This window comes from Helianthus annuus, chromosome 17 (genome assembly GCF_002127325.2).
Source record: "Helianthus annuus cultivar XRQ/B chromosome 17, HanXRQr2.0-SUNRISE, whole genome shotgun sequence".
Classification (NCBI taxonomy): Eukaryota; Viridiplantae; Streptophyta; class Magnoliopsida; order Asterales; family Asteraceae; genus Helianthus; species Helianthus annuus.
Window position 1 is genome coordinate 27572104 of NC_035449.2, and position 23478 is coordinate 27595581.

At 35.5% G+C, this 23478-nt stretch overlaps 1 protein-coding gene and 1 long non-coding RNA gene across 9 annotated transcripts; both read left to right on the forward strand.

Annotated features, from left to right (window-relative positions):
* Window positions 1-4758: 4758 nt before the first annotated feature.
* Window positions 4759-7527, forward strand: LOC110922977. 8 transcript variants are annotated; one of them, XR_004886486.1, is made up of 5 exons: window positions 4761-4847; window positions 4928-4965; window positions 5390-5477; window positions 5565-6545; window positions 7343-7527. It is a non-coding gene; the product is annotated as an uncharacterized LOC110922977 (long non-coding RNA). The 8 variants fall into 8 exon arrangements; XR_004886489.1 differs by having other exon boundaries at window positions 4787-4965; window positions 5565-5682; window positions 6268-6545; XR_004886487.1 differs by lacking the exon at window positions 4928-4965 and having other exon boundaries at window positions 4759-4847.
* A 3282-nt stretch (window positions 7528-10809) lies between these two features.
* On the forward strand, window positions 10810-20427 carry LOC110925643 (protein DETOXIFICATION 46, chloroplastic). Its single transcript, XM_022169541.2, has 14 exons — window positions 10810-11344; window positions 11415-11509; window positions 12516-12624; window positions 12846-12901; window positions 12998-13053; window positions 17158-17296; window positions 17383-17520; window positions 17589-17657; window positions 17757-17867; window positions 18756-18884; window positions 18987-19064; window positions 19351-19422; window positions 19691-19753; window positions 20057-20427. The coding sequence occupies exons 1-14, from the start codon at window positions 10882-10884 to the stop codon at window positions 20156-20158; spliced, it is 1680 nt and encodes a 559-aa protein (XP_022025233.1). The 5' UTR covers window positions 10810-10881; the 3' UTR covers window positions 20159-20427.
* Window positions 20428-23478: the final 3051 nt, after the last annotated feature.

Consider the following 23478-nt stretch of genomic DNA (forward strand, 5'->3'; position numbering starts at 1 on the left):
ACAGAATTACATATAAAATGACGGAATTGGCTTTCTCGTTAACAGAAAAAATAGATAAAGTTAACCGAGTGGACTAAAATGGCAACGGTGAAACCTTTTTGGACCCACAGGTGAAAAATGAAACATTTGGACTAAACTAGCAAAACGGCCTAAACCACAAGGACTAAAATGACACTTAACTCTTTTTTTATTGTATACGACTTCAAAGTTCAAAGTAAACATTAAAGTCAATTGTTTGCATAATTAAAAAAACTCTCCTTTCTAGGGGTGTCTATGAGCTGATCCAATCCGATCATGGGTCTGCTCGTGTTCGGATTGAATTACAACCGATCCGATCTGATTGGATCGAATTTGCAAAACCGAGCACAAAAGTGATGCTCATGATCGGATTGAATTTGAATCGAGCGGATCGTTTTCGCTCGGTTTTTCTCAAATCCTAACTAAAATCGAGCGGATCGCTTTTGCTCAGTTTCGCTCGATTGAATTATAAGGTTGCGTTCAACAAAAACAAATCCTAACTTAATTAAAACATGTCCAACACCTTACTAACAAAAGCAATACATAACTAAAATCATGATATGTGATTGTGTGGCAGACTGGCAGTGGCAATATGCAGATGAGATCGAACAATAAGATTATGACATTGTTTTAGGAATTAGGAATTTAGGGTTAGATTTTGGTGTGTGGCAGCGACGATAGGCAGATGGAACATTCGAACAATCAGTTTATGACTATGTGATTGTTTTAGGAATTAGGGATTTAGGGTTAGATTTTGGTATTAACTATTAAGTTGGACTAGTATATTTTTTGGGCTTTTAATCTTTAAAATCTATATATATATATATATATATATATATATATATATATATATATATATATATATTGGTAAAGGATCCTGTACAAAGTCATACTTTTGTAAGAAGTGTGAGAAATAATTTGGTGATGACAAGTGTCCTCTATCTTAATTAATTGAAAAGGGTATATTAGTAATTTACCTTTCTTATCAATTAATTGAGTTTCAAGATAACTGAAAAAAAAAACTGTCATCCTATTTTTTTGCAAGATCAAATTCCATTTTCACTCCTATTTTTTTGCAAGATCAAATTCCATTTTCACCTACGTATGCCATAAAACATCAGTTATACATTTATGATGGTGGCCACAAAATGAAGTGAAAGTGAGACTTAGATTGCCAACAAACGTATTACTATTTTTTGTTCTTAAAATGTAGACCATGGCCACTAAATCTGCATATACTGATATCAGGTATGTCGTCCATTTTGCAAGATCTAATATGGGTTCATCACGGTGTTTTAAAATCTGAGAATGTTTTGTATTGATAAAACACCATGACTTGAATCATAGATTTTTAAAACACCACGCAATGAACAATGTCTCCAAATAAAACACCATGACTTGAATCATAGTCATGGTGTTTTAAAATCTGGGAATGTTTTGTATTGATAAAACACTATGCCTTGAATCATAGATGTTTAAAACACCACACCATGAACAATGTTTCCAGATAAAACACCATGACTTGAATCATAGATGTTTAAAACACCACGCCATAAACAATGTCTCCAGATAAAACACCATGACTTGAATCATAGTCATGGTGTTTACGATTTTTATACAATGTCTCCAGATAAAACACCATGACTTGAATCATAGATGTTTAAAACACCACGCCATGAACAATGTCTCCAGATAAAACACCATGACTTGAATCATAGTCAATTTATCCAGTTGTTTTAAAACACCATGCCATGAATCTGATTACAGTTCTCGTTATGATAATGTGTGACGAATATGCAACCAAAGACCTCCTACAATTAAGGTGAATCATTAATTCCTATATTTAAGGAAAAAGGAGTAAATGTAGGAGTTTTTTGGTCGTGTATGATATGGTTACCATATTTCAAACATTGAAAAAGACACTATTGCCCTTTAATTTTACATAAGGTCCCTCTAATTAAACACAATTTACATTTTTATACTCTATTGATCTCAACCATTAGATCAAATATCCAATGGTTTAAAACACTTCTTACCCTTCTTACATTTTAGACACTTTTTACCATATATATATATATATATATATATATATATATAGTAGGAGTTGGGTGGAAAGTGTGTTTTTCCTAGAAAGTCTAGGAAGCAATAAGAACGCGACATGTGGCATTGAAGGATTTTATCTAAAAGGGCATTTATGTACTTTCACAATCTATTTTTATTTTAGGAAATTATCTTCAATAACTAACTATCCATAAATTTCGGAATTTTTTGTTTTCGATTTTTTATCTCACTTAATATCAATCATTCCTTCGTTTTCTTGCTGGAATCTATCAGCATGTTCTTGGTACTGTGTTTTAACATTCAGATTCATACAGCTGTGTTTTAACAGCAAGCAGATTAATACAGTTGTGTTTTAGCATTCAGATTCAAACAGTTGTGTTTTAACAGCTAGCAGATGCATACAGTTGTGTTTTAGCATTCAGATTCATACAGTTGTGTTTTAATAGCAAGCAGATTCATACAGTTGTGTTTTAGTATTCAGATTCATACAACTGTGTTTTAACAGCAAGCAGATTCATACAAATGTGTTTTATCATTCAGATTCATACAACTGTGTTTTAACAGCAATTCAGATTCATACAGTTGTGTTTTAACAGCAAGCAGACTCATACAAATGTGTTTTATCATTCAGATTCATACAGCTGTGTTTTAACAGCAAGCAGATTCTTGATGCTGTGTTTTAACAGCAAGCAGATTCTTGACGATGTGTTTTAACAGCAAGCAGATTCTTGACGCTGTGTTTTAACAGCAAGCAGATTCTTGACTCTGTGTTTTAACAGCAAGCAGATTCTTGACGCTGTGTTTTAACAGCAAGCAGATTCTTGACGCTGTGTTTTACATGCCTCTCTACAATCATCAATTAAAACAGAAAAAACACAGCCAAGTTACAAGCAGATTAAGACCGAAAACGTATATGCACTTCAAGAACGTTAATCACAACACAAGATATGAATACCTAGTGAAGAAAAAGGGTATCAACAAGCCTTGGAACCGAAATCTGAATGCTTTTGGGGTCCTCTTTTGCGTCACCAACAGCAAGGGGGAGTAGAGATCGCAGGTTTTATTATGTTTAGGGTTGGATTGGAGAGAGAAAGAGAGAAAATCAAATCAATAATGGAGAGAGAGAGGGAAAATCCCATGAAAGTAGGGATTGCAGTTATCTAATTGATTTAAAAAAACGGTCATTTGACAAAATTGCCCCTATTCATTTAAAACAATCAATTAATTAAACTCAAATATTACAAGATTGCCATTGATTTAATCTCAACCCTTAAACACACCAATCGGATGGACCAGATCGCTTCCTAGACTTTCTAGGAAAAACACACTTTCCGTGCGAACCCTACTCTATATATATATATATATATATATAATTATTTAATAAAAATAATTCGAGCGAAACCGAGCGAGCGGGCCTTTGCTCATGCTTGGATTGAATTTGAATCGAACCGATCCGAGCGGCTCATTTACAAACTGAGCGGGAATCGAACGAGCATTTTTCGGGCATTTTTCGAGCGATCGTCGAGCGATCCTCAATCGTTGAGCAGTTTGGACAGCCCTACTCCTTTCAGTGTTTCTTACCCTTTACCTTATCCTTGTTGGGCCTGATGTCAAAAGTCACTTTTGATTTAGTTAAAGAACAATCTCCACTTTAATTCTTCTCTTTCAACAAACAAAACTAGTGTCTTGGAACCCATATGCCACAAATTGATAATTCCAGTGTTCTTTTCAATCTAAAGAATCTTGAAAGCCTGAGTCTTGATGCAAGTACCTTCAATTTCTCCCAATTTCCCAACCTCTCTGATCACCACCATTCACCGCCACCAGTCTCAAACCATACATCTTTACTTTTCAATCTAAACCCCTCAAAACAAATCTCAACATCATCCACCAACACAAACACAAACACAAACACAATCTCAATCACAAAGCCAAAGAAATCCTAAAAATCACAGAACACAGTGTAGGAACTAGGTTCACTTTTTATAAAATATAATTACAAAATATATAATAACGAGACTCTCATTCTTCGTAGAAAATATCATAATACAGTACTGGTTGAATCTTACTAATATAATAAACAAAACTTTGGAGGGACACGTGTCTGATGTTGAGGGCATCAAAATTGTTAATTTCCCGCCCATAGTTGCGGACCACCATTTGGGTCGTTCGCGGATATTACCCGATCCACCATTGTAAATTAGATTACCCTGTACTCTAAGGGGGTGTTTGGGATTGCGTTTTCAACCTGATTATTTGATTATTGTGTTTTGAAATCGCAAAAAATCTATTTTGAGTGTTTGGTAAAAAATTAATAAAAAGTGATTTTTTACGTTTTGTAGAGTTCAAAACGTGATAATCCATAAGTAGGTCACCCCTTGCTGCAGGAAAACGTGATAATCAAAAAACTGATTTTTTACGTTTTCACTTATTTATTTTTTTGAAATATATATACTTGCCAAACACTCAAATAGTTGATTATCTGATTATTGCGATATCAAACAACATAATCAAATCCAAACAATGTTGATTATCTGATTATTGTGATATCAAACAACATAATCAAATCCAAACACTATCTTTCTGCAGCACGTTTTGTTACAGCTAATTATCTGATTCTGATTATTCAAAACGCATAATCTATTTTCAAAACTCAACCCCAAACACCCCTAAATATCGGCGTCATATTTTCTTTCAATATCGCCTCATGAATGAATTATTTGCATCTTCTGATTTCCAGTCTTCTGCTAACCTAATTTGCAATCTCAGTAAGTTTATGATTTTTCGTGAATTTGTTTTCTTTATTTTGATATTTGTAATCCTACTCATTCATGTCTTGAATGATTAGGGTTTTATTTTCTCTCTTCAATCGGTTGCTGCAAGATGGTAAACTAATGTCTTCATTTGTTCTTTATTTCTCTTTATTATTTTGCTATTTTTCATTATACACATTCATCTCTTGAACATCTCTTCAATCGGTTGCTGCAAGATGGTGAGCTAATGTTTTCGTTCGTTTTCCATGTGGGTTTGTGTTGTTTGAGGAATACCATAATATTATGCTTGAGTTTATGTAGGGTTGGTGTTTGCTTTTCTCAGATTCTCTTTGTTTTGTCTGGATGCTTTTATGATTCGATTTTTTAGGCCTATTTTGTTTTTAGGCTTTGCAAAATCATCAAAAATCAATAGGTGCTAGGATTTTAAGTAGTGAAATTATGTCTAATTCAAGTAGCAACGAGCACTCCAATCTTCATTACAAGGTTATACATTCAAATTTCTTCAACCTAAATCTAATTTTATGTATTGATTGAAGATGAGAACAAAGAAAACTATGTTGCTGCTTTTGGAGATGATATACCATCAAGTGTATTTCTACTTAATTTGAAAGAGAAATTTATGTGGTATGAACTTTTGAGGCTTTGTTGTTCTGTTAGAATTTGGAAACAATTTGATTAACATACAATTATACGAAAGTGTGGTATTTACAGTTGCAAGCATACGGATCGGATGCAAAGCTTGATGAAGATATTTATGTGACTTTTTTTCCACACTGACCAAGGAGTGAAATTTGTGGACCGCCTTTCTTCCTGTTCATGAAAGGAATAGGTAGACAAATCGTTCAGCTTAACTCTTTTAAGATTGTCGTATACAATATAACTGAGATTGTACATTACACTTTGGTGGGGAGCTAGGCCTTATCACTACGAGCCCCTCATAACCCGACAATTCTTCATACGTACGTGGTTTCCCATGAGAAAGTTGCAATGCTTTTGCATCTTGTATTGTACTGTAGTAGCTTAACAAATCACTACACATTTTTTTATTATAAAAAAAAATTCAGTCTTTTTAAATATCTTAGTTTTTGCTAAACAAGATGTAGAGATCCAAGATGGGGTGTTCCTTTTATCGGTGGAGCGTAAGTTAACTTCAAACGTATACTTAACAAATCTTGAATCTTTAAAAATTAGGTGTGTGATTTTTTTTTTTGCACGACACAAATCTAACAAGAAATCCGCGGGTTTGGGTTTCGGCTATATGGGTTCGGGTTATATTATGAATGTTAATTACTTAATATGATGCTAACCGGTACATTTTTATTATAGTTATATTTGTCTAATGATCATAGTGACGTAATGATCTATAGTATGTTTACTTTGAATCACTAATAACTTTGGTCTTGGTACAAAATAGTTCTTATGATGATGCTGATTCTATAACAAGGTGGTCATTGGTGGTGTGGCTATATTCGAATGGTGGTTGCTACGTCGGAAGCATGATTATCATTTTGTTGAACATTAGTTCTAACTTTGAGGTTGATCTTTACGTGAAACGGGTTTTCAATACATATGGGGGTGGTTGAAAAGTAGGGATGCTACTACTGTGATTCAAATAATCTGATTGCCTTCTTCAAAGGCGTGACACCGTGATCGAGCTCGATAATATGGGGTTCATGTATTTCATCAACCAATGTAAGTTTACCATTAGATAGTGAGCAAGTTTTCCTTGACCTGGATATTAATACTCGTGTTGCATTATGCAAATCCAAATCTTACCTTTTAACTGTTTCTTACGACATATGGTATACCTTTCATTGATCAGGATTTTATTTTTTTCGTATTCTTATGCATTGGAGCATTTTCAACAAAATATCTCATTAATATTAAAATATGTCATGCTGGAGATTTTTGTCACTAAATAGATTCACATTTTAGTAATTGTATAGACTTTGACTTTAAAGGTCAATGAAGCTACATTTTAGATACAAATATGATACGAATTTGTTAGACATCAGCTTGTACTCATGCATCCCAGAATAGGGTCCGCATACAGTTTTTGTTAAGATGCGGTCAAGTAGGAGGGTAAAGTGGATTGGGTAATGGGTCAAACAGGTTCATGCTACAACAAGTTGCTTTAGAGAAATATTTTTGAAAGTTTTTTTAGACCGCGAATCAATATGCAAACCATTCTATTTCAAATTTTCATGTGCTGGAGTTAGTTATTAGTTCTGTTGGTGTTAGTAATCTTTATCTAGGACATGAATCTTGAATGTCAAAACTGGTACACAGGTCTAAATGGCAAAACTGGTACACAGGTCTAAATGGCTCAAAATTATGTAACACCAATACCATAAATAGAATAAAAGCAAAAGTAGAACCTTATTAAACTGACCGACTATTCATTAGTTTCTGTGATATTGTAGCCACTATATATACACATGTGGAGTTTCAACTACTAATGAATTTTTATTCATCTTGGCTTTTTGCAGACTGATGATGGATGATATCTATAGCATGAATTGCAAAGCTGAGCTTACAGTAATGTAATTTGTAGTTTTATTTATATTTCTTTTATTAACAGAGATTACTTGTATAATTTGAGTTGTTCAACCCGTGTATTACACGGGTAGATAACCTAGTAACTAAATAAAACAAGATATAAAATATAATTTTATATACCACATGTGTATTTGATAGCATCCTAGACTCGAGTATTCATCATCTTGAGTCTTGAAAATACTCCTTGACTGCAACAAAGAGCACACTAAAACGTTGACGATTTTGGTTGAGGCACGTGTTCAACACGCTTCCCTTAAAACAGATTTCACGCCTCTACTAAAGACGACGCGTCTGTCTCCCAGGGTACAACAGCTGAAGCAGTATGTACTGCCACAGATGGCCACGTGCCCAAGGTTACAACGGATAAAATTATAGTGTTAGAACTTGTGAAAAATAATGATATGAAGATGATGAAATCGAATAGAGAAAACATATCTCTCTAAGTACCCAACACATGGGTCTTCAAGTATCTCCAAAAACTCATCTAATTTTTTCTTTTAAAATTCCACTTTCAATTCTCTACTTGTAATTAGTTCATCAAGTTATGTACATAACCTACTTTGCATACAAGAGATATAGGGTAGAGAAGAGTCTCACTTTATTAGATATTTTATTAGAGAAATAAACTCTAATAAAAACTAATAAATTGACATAAAAACTCTACTAAAAGTCTCACTTTATTAGAGATTTTATTAGAGACCTAAACTCTAATAAAAACTAATAAATTGACATAAAAACTCTAATTAAGAGTTTATCACTCATATGAAGAGTCTAGTAAATAATTGTAATTTACTAAATTATAATTTCGCTAAATTAATATCCATTCATACCATCTAAATTTCCAACAAACAGTCTCAATCACAAAACCCTAGCCGCCACTCATCTCTATAACCTAACTGCCATTAATCCTCAGGTCGCAAGAAACCTAGCCGCCTGTGGTGGTCGTCTGTAACTCCGATCCTTCTTCTCCGCCACTCGGTTACTCACACCACCGCCTCCAATAGTTTTTCACGCCTCCGGTTATGAGGTGGAAGTGGTCCACGCGTCGGAACAGTGTTAACACCGTCGTGATCTCCACCAGTGGTGGGTGGTGACCGACTGACTGTGAACATGTATAGGGAAAGAGAGTTTGAGAGAGAGAGAATGAGTGTGTGTTTTTTTCTATATATAAAAAAATATTTTAAATTTAGTTTGTTATATTTACTAAAATGTTTTATTAAATAAAAAATAGGTAAGAAGACTAAAATACCATTGTGTTATCTTATTTAACAGAAAATTCTAACTGGGTTAGGGTTAAAGGACATAACTTGTAGCATTTGAAAACATTAAGTACAAAATTCATCAATTTTAAAGGCAAAGGACACCGCCTAAAAACGGTATAAAGATAAAGGACAAAACTTGTAATTCACTCATTTAATTATAAACTTGTCATTGTCTCTTTCGTAGACATTGATTTGATAAGTGATCCACATTGCTTCTTACACTTTCGCTAATACCGTCTGTTTCACACAATTAGGCCCAATGGTGTGGGATAAAGGCCACATACGCGCCATGTAAGCGAGGGACTTTATACTTGTACAGTGTGGGATAAAACCCTCTTTAAAACTATATAAAAGGGGAAAAGAAAATCAATAAAGAAAGAATATTGATCGGTGAGAATCAGTGGCCCCACGTACTTTCTCCTTTGGCGTGTGATGACTAAGCCACCCATAGTGCCCTCGTAGAAGTATTTAAAGTGCTACATATATGATGTGACATGCTGCAGGGAACGCGAGTCCGCACCATTGTAGCCTTGTAGCCTTAAAAGATATCCAAATTCAAGTGATTGGAATCGTCCATGGATGGAATCATGTCTCTTATGATGTCAATTGCATTTTGTTGTTATGCAAAAGTTTCCACTAATCCACCTTTTCGTGGATCGTGATTACTACGGGGTAAAAAATTATATCATTATATTTGCGTGTGTAATAAATTTGATTATTTAAAAATATTTTTCACTTTGGGGCTGTTTGGACGTTTGGTAGCCTCTTAATGATCATTCAGATGCTACCTCTTAATGGTTTAAAACCTCTGAATGAATAAGAGGTAACCTCAAGTCTGAATGGTTAAGAGGTAACATCTGAATGGTAAATCATCACATGTCACATTCTTCTACCTTCTCATTGGTAAAATTCTTAATGGTTCCATTAAGAGGTAGCATCTTAATGACCATTCAGAGGCTACCAAACAGCCCCTTTATGTTTTAGTCAGATTAAAACAACGAAGCTAACAAAAGTTAATAAACTGGTTATTATATTGGGTATATAAAAATAGAACACAGGGCGGACTTAGGTAGAGTCCTGGGTGGTGTATGTCACACACTCACACCCCTTGAAAAAAAATTAGTGTATTTATAGGGCAAAATTCTGATCGCACCTTTTGAAAATTTGGTTGAACCTCTCGTTTGCACCCCTTGAAAATATTTTCTGAGTTCGCTACTGAGAACATGCAAGAATCAACAATCAACAATTTTATATAAAACGATAAATAGTTAGTGTCACCTAAAGTTGCATATTTATAATAGTTTAGTAAATATATAAATACCAATAAACTAAGATAAACATAATTTCCAGCACCTACCCTATTTTGTTTTCGAGGGAGAAAGACTAGCAACACATGAAATTTAACTTGAGTGCCAACAATCATTTGTTCTTTTTTATGACGTCACATCGTAATACATTACAACAAACATTGCAACATATTAGATGATTGGATCATGAACACATCTCTCAAAGTTACAATACACCAGGCATAAGAGCAAATATATACTATTCACACATTGAAACCCACTACCTGATTACCATCAATAAATGTAACTCACCTCTCAACGAGGTGATAATTCGTAAAACCAGATCCATCACTACTCAAATGTGTAGCTTCACACGTCACCAAATGATCTTACAATACCAAAGACTATGATATTTAATTCAACGACTTCCGCGCTTGGTTTAACACCCTCGCTAATCAAGACCCCATATGTTGCAACCTCTATGTTTGAAATCGATGGTGGAAAATGTTGTTGGGTTGACAAATTGCAATTAAAAAAAACCCGAACATAACTTAAGTATTTATACACATCAAAGACATCAACACTAACCAAATTACCAAAACACTTAAAATCACATAACTTAAACGACACTCTGGTAATCTATTCGTCAAAACGAAATCAACAATTACACACTAAAACCAAATTACAATTATGTTATTTATCATAAATTTAATTGTGTTAACCCATATTTTGTTGACAATAACATAACAATATAAAAGCTTATGTTTTTGTTGACAATAACCTAACAATATAAAAGCGACATGATATATAAATATACAACATGATGTGTTAACACGACAACCACAATGACTTCAAAGTTAAAACATCACCTGCTATATATCATCACACCAGAAAAAAGTGCGACTCAAAACTCCATATCTAATGTCGACATCACACCGCTTCTTCACCACCAACCCATCTTCCCACCACCACAAACACACCCAAATCATCAACACTAAAACCCTAATTCCACACACCTACTACCCCCACATTCAATTGCGTTATAATTATCCTTTTCCCAGAACAAATTTGTTCCGAAATCGGTTAATAACTGCTCATGTTAACCCATCAAAAGGACTCTCATACGAAGAAGATTACAAAAACGACGGTGGTTTTGCTACCGTTACATCTAGTAGTGACAGTGATGAAGATGAAAAGGATGTTGCGAGTAAGATGACGGTTGTTCAACAGGATTTGGCGGGAAATGAGAGTTTATGGGAGCAATTGGTGGAGATTTTGAAGTTTTCTGGGCCAGCTGCAGGGTTGTGGTTGGGTGGACCGTTGATGAGTTTGATTGATACTGCTGTTATTGGTCAGTCGAGCTCGGTTGAATTGGCTGCGTTAGGTATGTTGACTTGTTTGTTTTTGTTTTATTTGGTGTGGGTTTTGATTGGTGTTTGTTATAATGTTTGCAGGGCCGAGTACGGTGCTATGTGATTATATGAGTTATGTGTTTATGTTTCTGTCTGTGGCTACCTCAAATTTGGTGGCTACTTCACTTGCTAAGCAGGTTTGTTTGATGTGTTTATGTTTTGGATTGATTTATGGTTTGAAACTGTGTTTTGTTTCGTTCGGGTTTTCGGAAAGTGTTGTTGAGGTGGGATAGTGTATAGAACATAGGGCTTGCAATTCTGGCATGCACACGATAACACGACACGAACCTACACGAAGTTAACATGTTTCGTGTTTAACACTAACAGGTTTCGTGCCTATAACAAGTCGACACGATAAGACCTGTTTAATTTCGTGTCGTGCTCGTTTCTTAACAGGTCGTGTTCGTGTCTTAACAGGTCATGCCAGACACGATATGACCTGTTAAGACTTAAGACCATTATACAATACCTGTTAATGGCTAAATATTAAACATGTAGTAACAGGTTGTGTTCATCTCTTAACGTGTCGTGTTCGTGTCTTAACAGGTTGTATGATGCGTTGGTAACTTTTCTGTGTCTTAACATGTCGTTTCGTGTAACCTGTTTATTATGAGGTTCGTGTTTGGAAAATCTGACACGATAAGATTTCGTGTCGTGTTCGTGTTTACCTGTTTCGGGTTCATGTCTTATCGTGTTCGGGTCTTAACAGGTCGGGTTGACACGATATGCCAACCCTAATAGAACATTGTGAGAATAACTGAAACCCTTAGTTCATGAATTTGGTAAAACAAAAGTCTTTTTTTTGTTCTTGTTTTTTTTTTTTTTGGGGGGGGGGGGGTCTCTGTGGGAGGCCTACTAATAGATTAACTCGACTATGTGTCGGATTTTACCGGGTATGTTTGTATGATGACATCAAATTTGATGTGGTTTGTCACTTTGACTTATGTTGTACGGAATCGCTTAAGTAGAAGTATTATATGAATCGTTATCAATTGTACAAGTAACCGACAGGCCAAAATATTACAGTTAGCTGTTAATAACTTAGTAACCGTTGTTGAGTAATGACGGTAATATTGTTGCTTCATACTCTTATCTTATCTTTTAGTGTAAGTGTTGACTTATCTGACAAGTCAAGTTGTGCAGGATAAGTCTGAGGTGCAGCATCAGATATCAACTTTGCTTTTTGTGGGTTTGACATGCGGTGTAATGATGTTTTTGTTTACAAGGTTCTGGGGAGAATGGGCCCTGAGCGGTAATAAGAACTTGTTTTATTTTTCTTTTCGTTTTCATTTGTATAATGCTTCCTTTCCAACTAGACAATTGATACATATACATTTAGACTTTAGGCAAAACAAGACTACTTTTTTCGCCTATATAAAGCAATAAAATGTTTCTTGATCTTGAAGCAGATATAAAACCGTCAAACTGAATTTGACCAGTGTCGTTTGACCGCGAATCTGTGTATCTTTTCAGCCTTTTCTGGAGCTAAGGATGCACATATGTTATCAGCAGCAAACACATACATCCAGGTTCTTCGAAAAATACAAACTTTTTTGCATAGCAATTGACTATTTTGTTATATGTGTCTGTCTAATTAGTAAAGTGTGTTTGTTATATGGTAGTAGATTCGAGGCTTGGCATGGCCCGCAATTCTTGTTGGATGGGTTGCTCAAAGCGCAAGGTGAACATAACATGTTTTTTAGACTAATTGACGATCTTTCTAGTATGAATTATCTTATTTTCATTTATATTTCTGCGAAGTTAATGACTTCTAATAAAAAATGTAGAGTAAAATGTCATTTTCGTCCCTGAGGTTTGGCCACTTTTGCGACTTTCGTCCAAGGGTTTGTTTTCTGCATCTCGATCCAAAAGGTTCAAAATCTTGCCATTTCCATCCGGTTCGTTAACTCCGTCCATTTTTCTCCGTTAAGTCAGGGGTATTTACGACTTTTTTGTTAATTTAGAGTGCAATTTGGTTTTTTCAGGGGTATTCGGTCTTTTTACATAAAAAGACCGAATTGCCCTTTAAGTTAACAAAAAAGAGGGAAATACCCGGGCTTAATGGAGAAAAATTGATGGAGTTAACGAGCCGGATGAAAATGGCAAGATTTCAAACCTTTTGGATCCAGATGTAGAAAACCAAGCCATTGGACGAAAGTCGCAAAACTGGCCAAACCTCAGGGACGAAAATGACATTTTACTCTTTAATAAAAAACGAGTTGATGCCAACCCGCGCGTTGCAGCGGGATGTTGATTATAAATGTATCTAGTATGAGTATGTGAGATGCAATGTTAGGTTTATTTAAGATAATTTTTTTTCATTTTGCTTCATCCCCGGGTTAGAACATCAAACTAAATCATTCATTTTGTAAATTTCCAAAAAAAAATATATATTGCAAGGTTTTATGTCAAATGGGTCTTCTAAATTCTTTCGATTACAAAATGCATTTTGATGGGAATCAACTATGAGAGGGAAGTGACTTGTAGGTATTCTTAAGGGGCTAAAGTGTAATATAGGGGGTATTATAAGTAATAGGGAATAAGGCGTGTTAGGATAGGGATTGAGTCTGTTAGTTCGTTAGGGCTCCTGCATTTGTGCGTGGAGAGAGGGCGTAGCCCTGGATTATCTTTGTAATTGTTCCTTTACGTATTCAGCAATACAATCGGTTCTGTCCTTTGTTTCTATTATCTTCTCTATATTCAATTTATCACAATTATTTCATAACCGATCCCTATCATTGGTCCGACCTGCCTGTGACCTGCCGCTTTCCTCTGTTTATCATGGAAACCCTAGTTCATAATTTTCGATTAGATGCTCAGGAACAACGGATTAAGCAACTTCAAGGTGATGTTGCTGAAATCAAAACCACTTTGAAGGCATTAGAAGAGCATCGCGCTGAATCCCGTGAGTTTAGAAAGGTGTTTCTCGCTTGGATTCAACATCAGGAGACGAGGTCTGATGATAGTTTGTCAGGATCTGGATCTCCGTCGTTTTTTCCAAATCCGTCTTCAGATCTGCAACTTGGCTGTGTGGTAGATCGTCACTCTGATTCTCTTCCTAATCCTCCACCTTCTCTCTTAGAGCAATTGGAGTCTATCATCGCCAGATCTGAAGAACGCCTGGGGAAATCGCGGCTGCACAATGGATGTGGCTCCAAATCTAGGCCAGATAGTGTTAATTGGGCCTTATCACCTGCTGAAAACGCGTTTGTACATGACCAATTTGAAGAAGTTTCAGACAATCATGGCAATCCGCTGATGAATATTCATTCGGTTTCCACTTTTTCTGGCGGTTCTGCAGATCCTTTGATCCAATCTCCGTCATCTCTCCCTAATTCTCCGTCAATATTAGCTCCAGGTAAGGCTATGCTTTCTAGATCTGAAGAAAACTCAATTGGCCTTGGTTGTTTGTTCAGATCTCCGTCTCTTCCTTCTTCTCCGTCATTATGCATTCAATTGAAGAATATAATGTCCCGATGTGAAGAAAACTTATGTAGCCATGGCCGTTTGATGTCGCATAGCGTGAATGGACTCCTATTGGACAACCTACAAGGGATGTTGGGCTCAGAACCACTGGTGGGCCACAATGGGGAGCTGAAAACAGTTGTGGATTTGGATTATCCAGATCCGGGCCAAGGTGTGGAGCAACAAATGGTTGTGAGCCTGATTTTTTCTGATTTGGACTTGTGTGAGAAGGGAAAAGCTCCATTTGACAGGGGAAAGCATTCATTGTCTCACCGTCCTCTCATTGGAACGCGATTGACATTTTCGGCTACATCGCATTTATGGGTCGTGCATGGGCAGCCTCGGCCACCGGACGTCGCAGTCGATCCCAGTCTTGAGGACAAGACTGTTTCGAAGGGGGGAGTAATGATGGGAATCAACTATGAGAGGGAAGTGACTTGTAGGTATTCTTAAGGGGCTAAAGTGTAATATAGGGGGTATTATAAGTAATAGGGAATAAGGCGTGTTAGGATAGGGATTGAGTCTGTTAGTTCGTTAGGGCTCCTGCATTTGTGCGTGGAGAGAGGGCGTAGCCCTGGATTATCTTTGTAATTGTTCCTTTACGTATTCAGCAATACAATCGGTTCTGTCCTTTGTTTCTATTATCTTCTCTATATTCAATTTATCACAATTATTTCATAACCGATCTCTATCACATTTTGTGAGGCCTCCCATAGGCACAAATTCATATATTTATAGCTACTTTTATAAACTCTCTGCAGTCATAAATATACATATAAGTCATTATAAAAACATATCTGGATACATAAAACAAAATTTAATTTTGTTCTTACTTCAACATGATTCCTGTAATACCCTTTAATCCTAGGGTTAGTGTAGAAATCATCATCACTATTAAATCAGAACGCCCGAACTTCTAGCCTGCATAACGTATTGTGCCCTCCCTCCAAAGTCTCTATAACTGTTAACGAAACTTAATATCAACGGAAGACCATGCCTCCACAAAATCCAATCCCTGCGTGTAAAAACCACATCTTTTGTTAGTAAAAACATCCTCTCGTATAATATACTAACCAAATAAAAATGGCGGGTACCTGAAATACACGTTCATCTTATACTCCTGGTGAAATTCGTAACGCTTTATCTTCAGAAACCTTCAACAAAAGCACTTGTGCGACATACCAAAAAGACCAGCATCTGCAGCGTCTTGTAGGACTTGGGATACCTTGTACCTCCCGCTCGGATCGGTGGCTACATTCAGCGTCCAGTACGCATTATAATTGTTGAATTGGAAAAGGTGAACCATTAATGACAAAGTCAGGTCCCTTGATTTGAACAAAGCCATCTCCTTTACCCACTCCATGAGAAGTTATGTTGGTTCGCAAATGAAGACCGTACACCCCCTTGATATGTCATGCCTTATTATAATTTAAATTATAGTAATAATAAAATAACTTTAAAACCGAAACATTGTTAGAAATGATGGGCATGTTTGCCTAACCGAGAATAGGTAAACTAAAATAAAATTGCAGAAAATCTACTCATGTTTCATCACCTTCTCCAGCGATTTAACTTGTCACCCCTACTCCGCCCAAACCACCCCCGGAAACCACCCCCTCCCCTAATCTGCAAACCCTCACCGTCTATAGTAGTACAGTTCCAATTGTCAATTATATATAATACTAACAATCACAATAATAATAATAGTAATAATAATAATTAATATTATTATGTAAAAGATAAAACACCTTCATTTCAATCTCAATCGATTCTAAGAATTCAGTTCTAGAAAGTCACAAAATTCAATTCCAAACAATACATATATAAATTCAATTCGGACGCATCATCTTTTCTAAAAATTCGGTTAAACCTATTCATTCGTTCCTTATCAAACATATGACTCAAATATGATTTCAGAAACAGAGGCGAGTCCGTACCAATACCCAGATTCAGAAAGAGAGAGTTTATACGGAAGTAAGTGTTCGGTGGTGGTGACGGTTGCAATGGGCCACGGCGGTATGTCTTTTCGAGGGTTTTATTAATCAGAAAGCGTTCTGAGATCAGATCTGTAACTACCAAGATGAGAAAAGAAAATGATCGGTGGTGGTTACGGTTGCAATGTAATGAGAAATTTGACATCAATACGTGATTTCACACCGCTTAATTATTTTTAATTTAACCAACCGGAATCTGAACCTTTAATTTAAACGACACGAATCTAAACATTTGCTTTTAACAGGCGCGAGTTCATCTTAATCGTTTTTTACCGACGCGAGTTGGTTTTTGTATTATTATATAATGTATATATCTTTTTGTGCAGTCTTGGAATGAAGGATTCATGGGGACCTTTGAAGGCTTTGGCAGTCGCAAGTGTTATCAACGGCGTCGGAGATGTGGTCCTCTGCTTATTCTTTAACTACGGCATTGCGGGAGCAGCATGGGCAACAATGGCATCTCAGGTATGCTGTATGCAAATTGGTTCAACATGCTTCCGTTAAGTTGTATTTTTTTTTTCTTGTTGGGTCACGCTTTACACATACTGTAGGTTGTTGCAGGATTTATGATGATTGAATCTTTGAAAGATAAAGGGTATAATGGTTACGCCATTGCTGTTCCGTCAGCTAATGAACTTCTACAAATATTCCAGCTTGCTGCTCCCGTATTTATGATGATGATGTCAAAGGTTAGTAATATTTTATACGTTAAAACATAACATAGAAAGTTATTACACGAAGCTGTCTGATGTTTCAGGTGTCATTCTATTCGCTACTTATATACTTTGCTACATCAATGGGCACACAAACCGTTGCTGCTCATCAGGTACGTTTGACTCCGACAAGTTACTATTATTCTTGGTCAAAGTATACCGTAGGGTCAAATCGGAATTTGTTTGACTTTGACAAGTTACTATTATTTTAGGTCCTTATCCAAATATACTCTATGTTCACCGTAGGGGGTGAGCCCCTTTCTCAAACTGCACAATCATTTATGCCGGAGCTTATATACGGTGCCAAACGAAGTCTATCAAAGGTTAGCGATGTTATTACTTATGCAGCCGGCAATTACATATATCCCCCTATAAACTTCATAAATTACATATATACCCAAGACAAAATTTAATTTACACATATCCCCTTCCTAAAAACTAAAAATATCAAATATACCCAATTTATGAAAATTACATTAAGGAATGACTAATTTACCCTTTTTATTAAATTTAAAAATATTAAATCTATTATTTTTAACCAGCAACTTTTTTCTTTTTCTATAATTTTTCTTTTCCGTTTTCTCTAAGCCTGTTGTTTTCTTTTTTTTTTCTCTTCGTTATCTGTTTCATTTTTTTTATTTGTTTCAACAATCAAGTGTACAAAACAAGTTCTTGAAGCCTACTTCAATTTAAAACTTGGAAGATAACTCAAGTTAACACATATTTACAGTTTCTTGCAAAATAAAACTACACTCAACTTTAAACACTTTGATCCTTTTTTTGTATTTTAATTTGTTATTTAATTCAAGAACAAACACAGCACATGGTTCTGTAGGTAATTCATACGATAAATCACCATTTCAAGAATCTAAGACAAATTCTTTCCAGGTGAGTTTTTTTTTTTTTTTTTTTTTTATATAAATGGATTATGGGTCGGTCTCCGATTCCTAAAGCACATTTAGGTGTGTGAGAAAGCGCAGTGGTAGGAGGGAAAGAAAGGTTATAGGGTTTTTATGTTTTAGGGGGTATTTGTGTCATTTTGCTACAAGAAGGGGAAATGTGTAATTTAATTTTTAAGTTGGGTAAATATGTAATTAGAGTTTGAAATAGGGGGATATATGTAATAATCCCTTTTTAGTATGATAGTTTATAATTCGTATACGATTTTCACAAATGTTGTTGCGATGTGTCATTGTGATGATTTCCCACAGGCAAGAATGTTGTTGAAGTCACTGGTTATAATTGGTGCATCTTGCGGTTTAATACTCGGTGTTGCCGGTACAATTGTTCCTTGGTTATCTCCTAAAGTATTTTCACCTGATCCTCATGTCATAAAGAAGGTTAGCTCTGCTTTTTTTGTCGCTATATATTAAAATCTTACATATGAAACAATTAAACTATTTGTTTCTTAAAGTTTTTACGGTTACCTTTTGTTTACGCAGATGCACACAGTTTTACTACCATACTTCATTGCTTTATCCGTGACAGCATGTACCCATAGCCTTGAAGGAACATTGTTGGTATGCTTATTTTTAGTTTGAATTTTTTTTTTACACACTCTTTTGTTGAGAATTAATCTCTGGCTGTTTCAAAATAATCACAGCCCTACGAATCACCTACTAGGAATTACTTTTATCATGTAACCTTTGCATTCATAATATTGCATATGCTTACATGGTCTTGGTTGGGTTGCAATTTGCAAACTGAAGCATTTTACGATTATTATTATTATGAAAAGAACTACAAATACATATCAAATTTGACTATTGGCAAATCATGAAGTACATCACAATTTGACTTTTGCAGGCTGGGCGTGATTTGAGATTTATTAGTGTATCAATGACCACAGTCTTTACTTTGGGTGGCCTTCTCCTCTTGGTAAGGAACTTAGTTTTTTGTTCTGTTGTGTGTGTTTTCTTCTCGGCTTACTAAGAATAGTAACCCATCTGTCTCATTATATGTGCAATATTTTGATTCTTCATGGTTCATTTAACTTGTTTTGATGTTAGTCAAATATCTACTAAACTAAACCCCTCAATTATTATTATAAAAGTTAGGAAATACCGAAATAGTATAGATCAAAATAAGTTGTATCAATATCTTGTACAAATCACTAAATCATCTTGTACTGATCTCTTGCTTTCAGTTATTTAGCAATTTGGGATTTGGTTTGCCTGGCTGCTGGTGGACGTTAGCGTTGTTCCAATGGGTAAAGTTATAACTTAGACCTACATTTATCAGTTGAGGACCGTTTATTACAAAACCAGTTTTAAGTAGGGAACTATGAGAACCACATAAACACTTGTACATGTTGTACATAAGGTGGTTATGTAACCGCGTAACCACATCGATTTCTCCCTCATACTATATTTGGTCAGCACTACGTATAGGTGATTATATGGTTCTCGTCGTTTTCTATATAAAGTTGGTTTTGTATTTAATACACGCCCTTCTAACAGTATGTGTACATAATAATTATTGAAATGAAAATTTTCTTTTCACTGGTTTACAGTCTAGGTTCACTATTGCTCTACTACGTCTCATCTCGCCAAATGGCATCCTTTACTCCGAGGACATGACTCGTTATGAACTCGGGAAAGCTAGCACAGCCTAAGGGTATGGGACCCTAATTGGTAACTATTTTTCTTTGATGCACATCCTTTTCAAAATCCATCTAGAATTGGCGGAGGCATGATTCTTTTTTCTTTCCAATGGGGTCACTAAGTTTTGGTGCTCTTATGTATAAACTTGATTTACATATTCTTCGGTTAGGTCGATTTGGACTCAAATGAACTATAATCCTCAAAGGAACTTTAGTTTCTAATACTTTGTACTCATTTGAGTTTATACAACTATAATCCTCGTATGAACTTTGGTTTCTAATCCTTTGTACTCGTTTAAGTTTACACAAACTATGTTTCCTAAACCATTGTAGAATGGACGGGTCAAATAATGATGCTAAATTTGTTACCATGCTCAATGTCCAAACCAGTGTAAAAAGGTAATTTCCTTACCATACTCCCCTAGCCCTGAAACGAAGGTACACGAATCAAAACTCGAAATGACTGACTACTAGCACCCATCATGGACAATTCATCCAGCTATATTAACCCCAGCATGTAATTACCCACCTGGGCGCTAGCCCCTCCCACCCAATCAACCATCATACCACCAATACGCACGCACACCAAGAATTATAAACCCGCAACTCCCCCTCCGAAGTTTTTATTGCCATATCTCAGCCAAAGCAAGATAAAATAAATGGTCGTGGCCTCACCCCCGAGACGAAAATGACGCAAATGAAACACAAAGGAAACATAGTGCGAAAAGAACACGATGACCCGAAAATCACTGGCCACCCAGCTACATTACATGATTTGAAACTGCACCCCTTACTTCAACTAAGATGGCGTTAGCCACTCCAGCTACATTACTTTCATTTACTCATGCAAATTATTATTTTGGCCTTTATGGGGTCACTCTAAAAATTCTACGAGATAATGTAAACTCTATATATAAAACAATTATATGGGGTCACTTGACCCATACCCAAAAATTCTACCAGATAATATAAACTTTATATATAAAACAATTATATAGGGTCACTTGACCCATACCCATTAAACTGGCTCTATTGGACTACTGCAACAAAAAAAAAAAAAAAAAAAAAAAAAACCATAGTAGTTAAATATAATAAGAAAGTTTTTTGTTTATATTTTTATTTTCCTCATCCACGTTTATAAATTCTTTTGAAAGAGCACCTCTCTGTTAGATTATGTGTTATGAAGGCTTTATTGTGTAAAGAAGTGGAGCCACATCGACCATCGTTCACCTTCTTTGAATCGTGCCCCTTTTATGGTTCATCCATAACCCAACCTAAATCAATATTTTATTAAATAATTATGATTTAAAATTATTGTTTATTATATAAAAATATAAGAAATAATAAAAATAATAATTTTGTTATGAAACTAATAAACTATTTAATTTTTATATTGAATACATAAACAAAAAAAGTTAAAACATTAGTATTTATTTTATACTATTTTTTTTAAAGAACTCTATTTTTAATAATTTTATATCTCGATGTTCACAAAAAAATAACTAAGAAATATAGTGTATTTAGTTTTGTTTATAAGTTTAAATATTACAAGTTAATTGAATAATTAAATTATTTGAAAAATTAGTAGTTAAGAAAAGAAATTTAAAAAGAAAGTCAAAATGGTGCACCAATTAAATTTGTACATGTGGATCGATGTTTGGTTGCCACTTAGAGGGTGTTTGGGGTTGAGTTTTGAATAGGGGTGTAAACGAGCCGGGCCGAGCCCGAGCTCGACCAGGCTCGAGCTCGGCTCGTCAGGTTTTTATGGAGCTCGAGCTCGAGCTCGGCTCGGTTCGAGCCTACTTCTTTCAGCTCGAGCTTGGCTCGCGAGTAAAACCAAAAGCTCGAGCTCGGCTCGAGCTATTTTGAGAACAACCTTAAATGAGCTAAAAGCTCGGCTCGAGCTCACTTCAACATCGCTTAAACGAGCCAAAGCTCGGCTCTAGCTCGGCTCATCAATGTTATCATCATTATTAATATATTATATATAAAAAAAATTAAAATTTTGTATGGGCTCGTTTAGGCTCGCGAGCCTAAACAAGCTTTGTATTTCAGGCTCGAGCTCGGGCTCAATAGCAAAACGATCTCTATTTCAGGCTCGAGCTCGGGCTCGTTAAGGCTCGGCTCGTTCGAGCTTTTAACCGAGCCGATCACGAGTAGCTCTCGAGCCTCTGGGCTTGTTTACACCCCTAGTTTTGAAGGCGATTTTTAGATTATTGAGTTTTGAAATCGTAAATAAGTTTTGAGTGTTTGGGTAAAAAAAATTAAAAAATTGATTATTTGCGTTTAGAAAGTTACAAAACACAGTTTTCCAAAAGCAGATCCCCCCTACTGCAACAAAACGCAGTTTTCCAAAAATTGATTATTTGCGTTTAGAAAAGGATTTTCACTTGTTTATTTTTTTAAATATAGATTTGCCAAACACTCAAATAGTTGATTATCTGATTATTGTGATATCAAGCAACATAATCAAATCCAAACACTATCTTTCAACATCACGTTTTGTTACAGTTAATTATCTGATTCTGATTATTCAAAACGCATAATCTATTTTCAAAATTCAACCCAAAACACCCTCTTAGGTTGCCATGACAACCAGATTGTAGCCTTTTTCTAAAAAAAATATTTTTTCTTTTTTGTTAAATCTACATGGCAACCAATTCAAAAAAATAGTCATCATAGTGGTAATCTTAGTTAAACACGAAATGGATTCTAAAGTAAGTTTGTTAACAAAAAGATTGAAGTTATAGTCTAACTTTTTATGGACCTGACCCACTTCTAAAAAAACTCAGGTTGGACCTTGTTCAGTCCACCAATTTGTATACTAGTCGCAGTCTCGTTCTCTGAAACTAGTTTGGATCCGACCCAATTTGAATAACATGTTAAAAACTCATTTTTTTGTTCCAAACCAAACCGGATTAAACCCCACCCCAACCAATTTGATATGTTTGAATATCTAAACCGGTTTATAATCTGGTTTTTACAAACCGATTTTTTTTCCACCCCACCCACCCCGCTGGAAAATGGGTTTTAAAGTCTAAATAAACCCTAACCAGTTGTAAAAAAACACAAAACCCTATCGATCTCTTCTTTCCCCTTTCCTCTCCACCGCCGAATCTTCAGTTTTTTCATCCCCTGCTCGACCACTACCACACAAGGTCAGAAATTTATGCTATTTGTTCAATTTATGCGATTGTTAGATTTGTGGATTGTTTGATTTCTGTGATTAGGGCATTACCACACAAGGTCAGAAATTATTGGTCATGAACCCTTAGTTTAGCTTACAAATTCTATGATTTGCATACAATACTTTACTTGTTATGTTTGGCTAG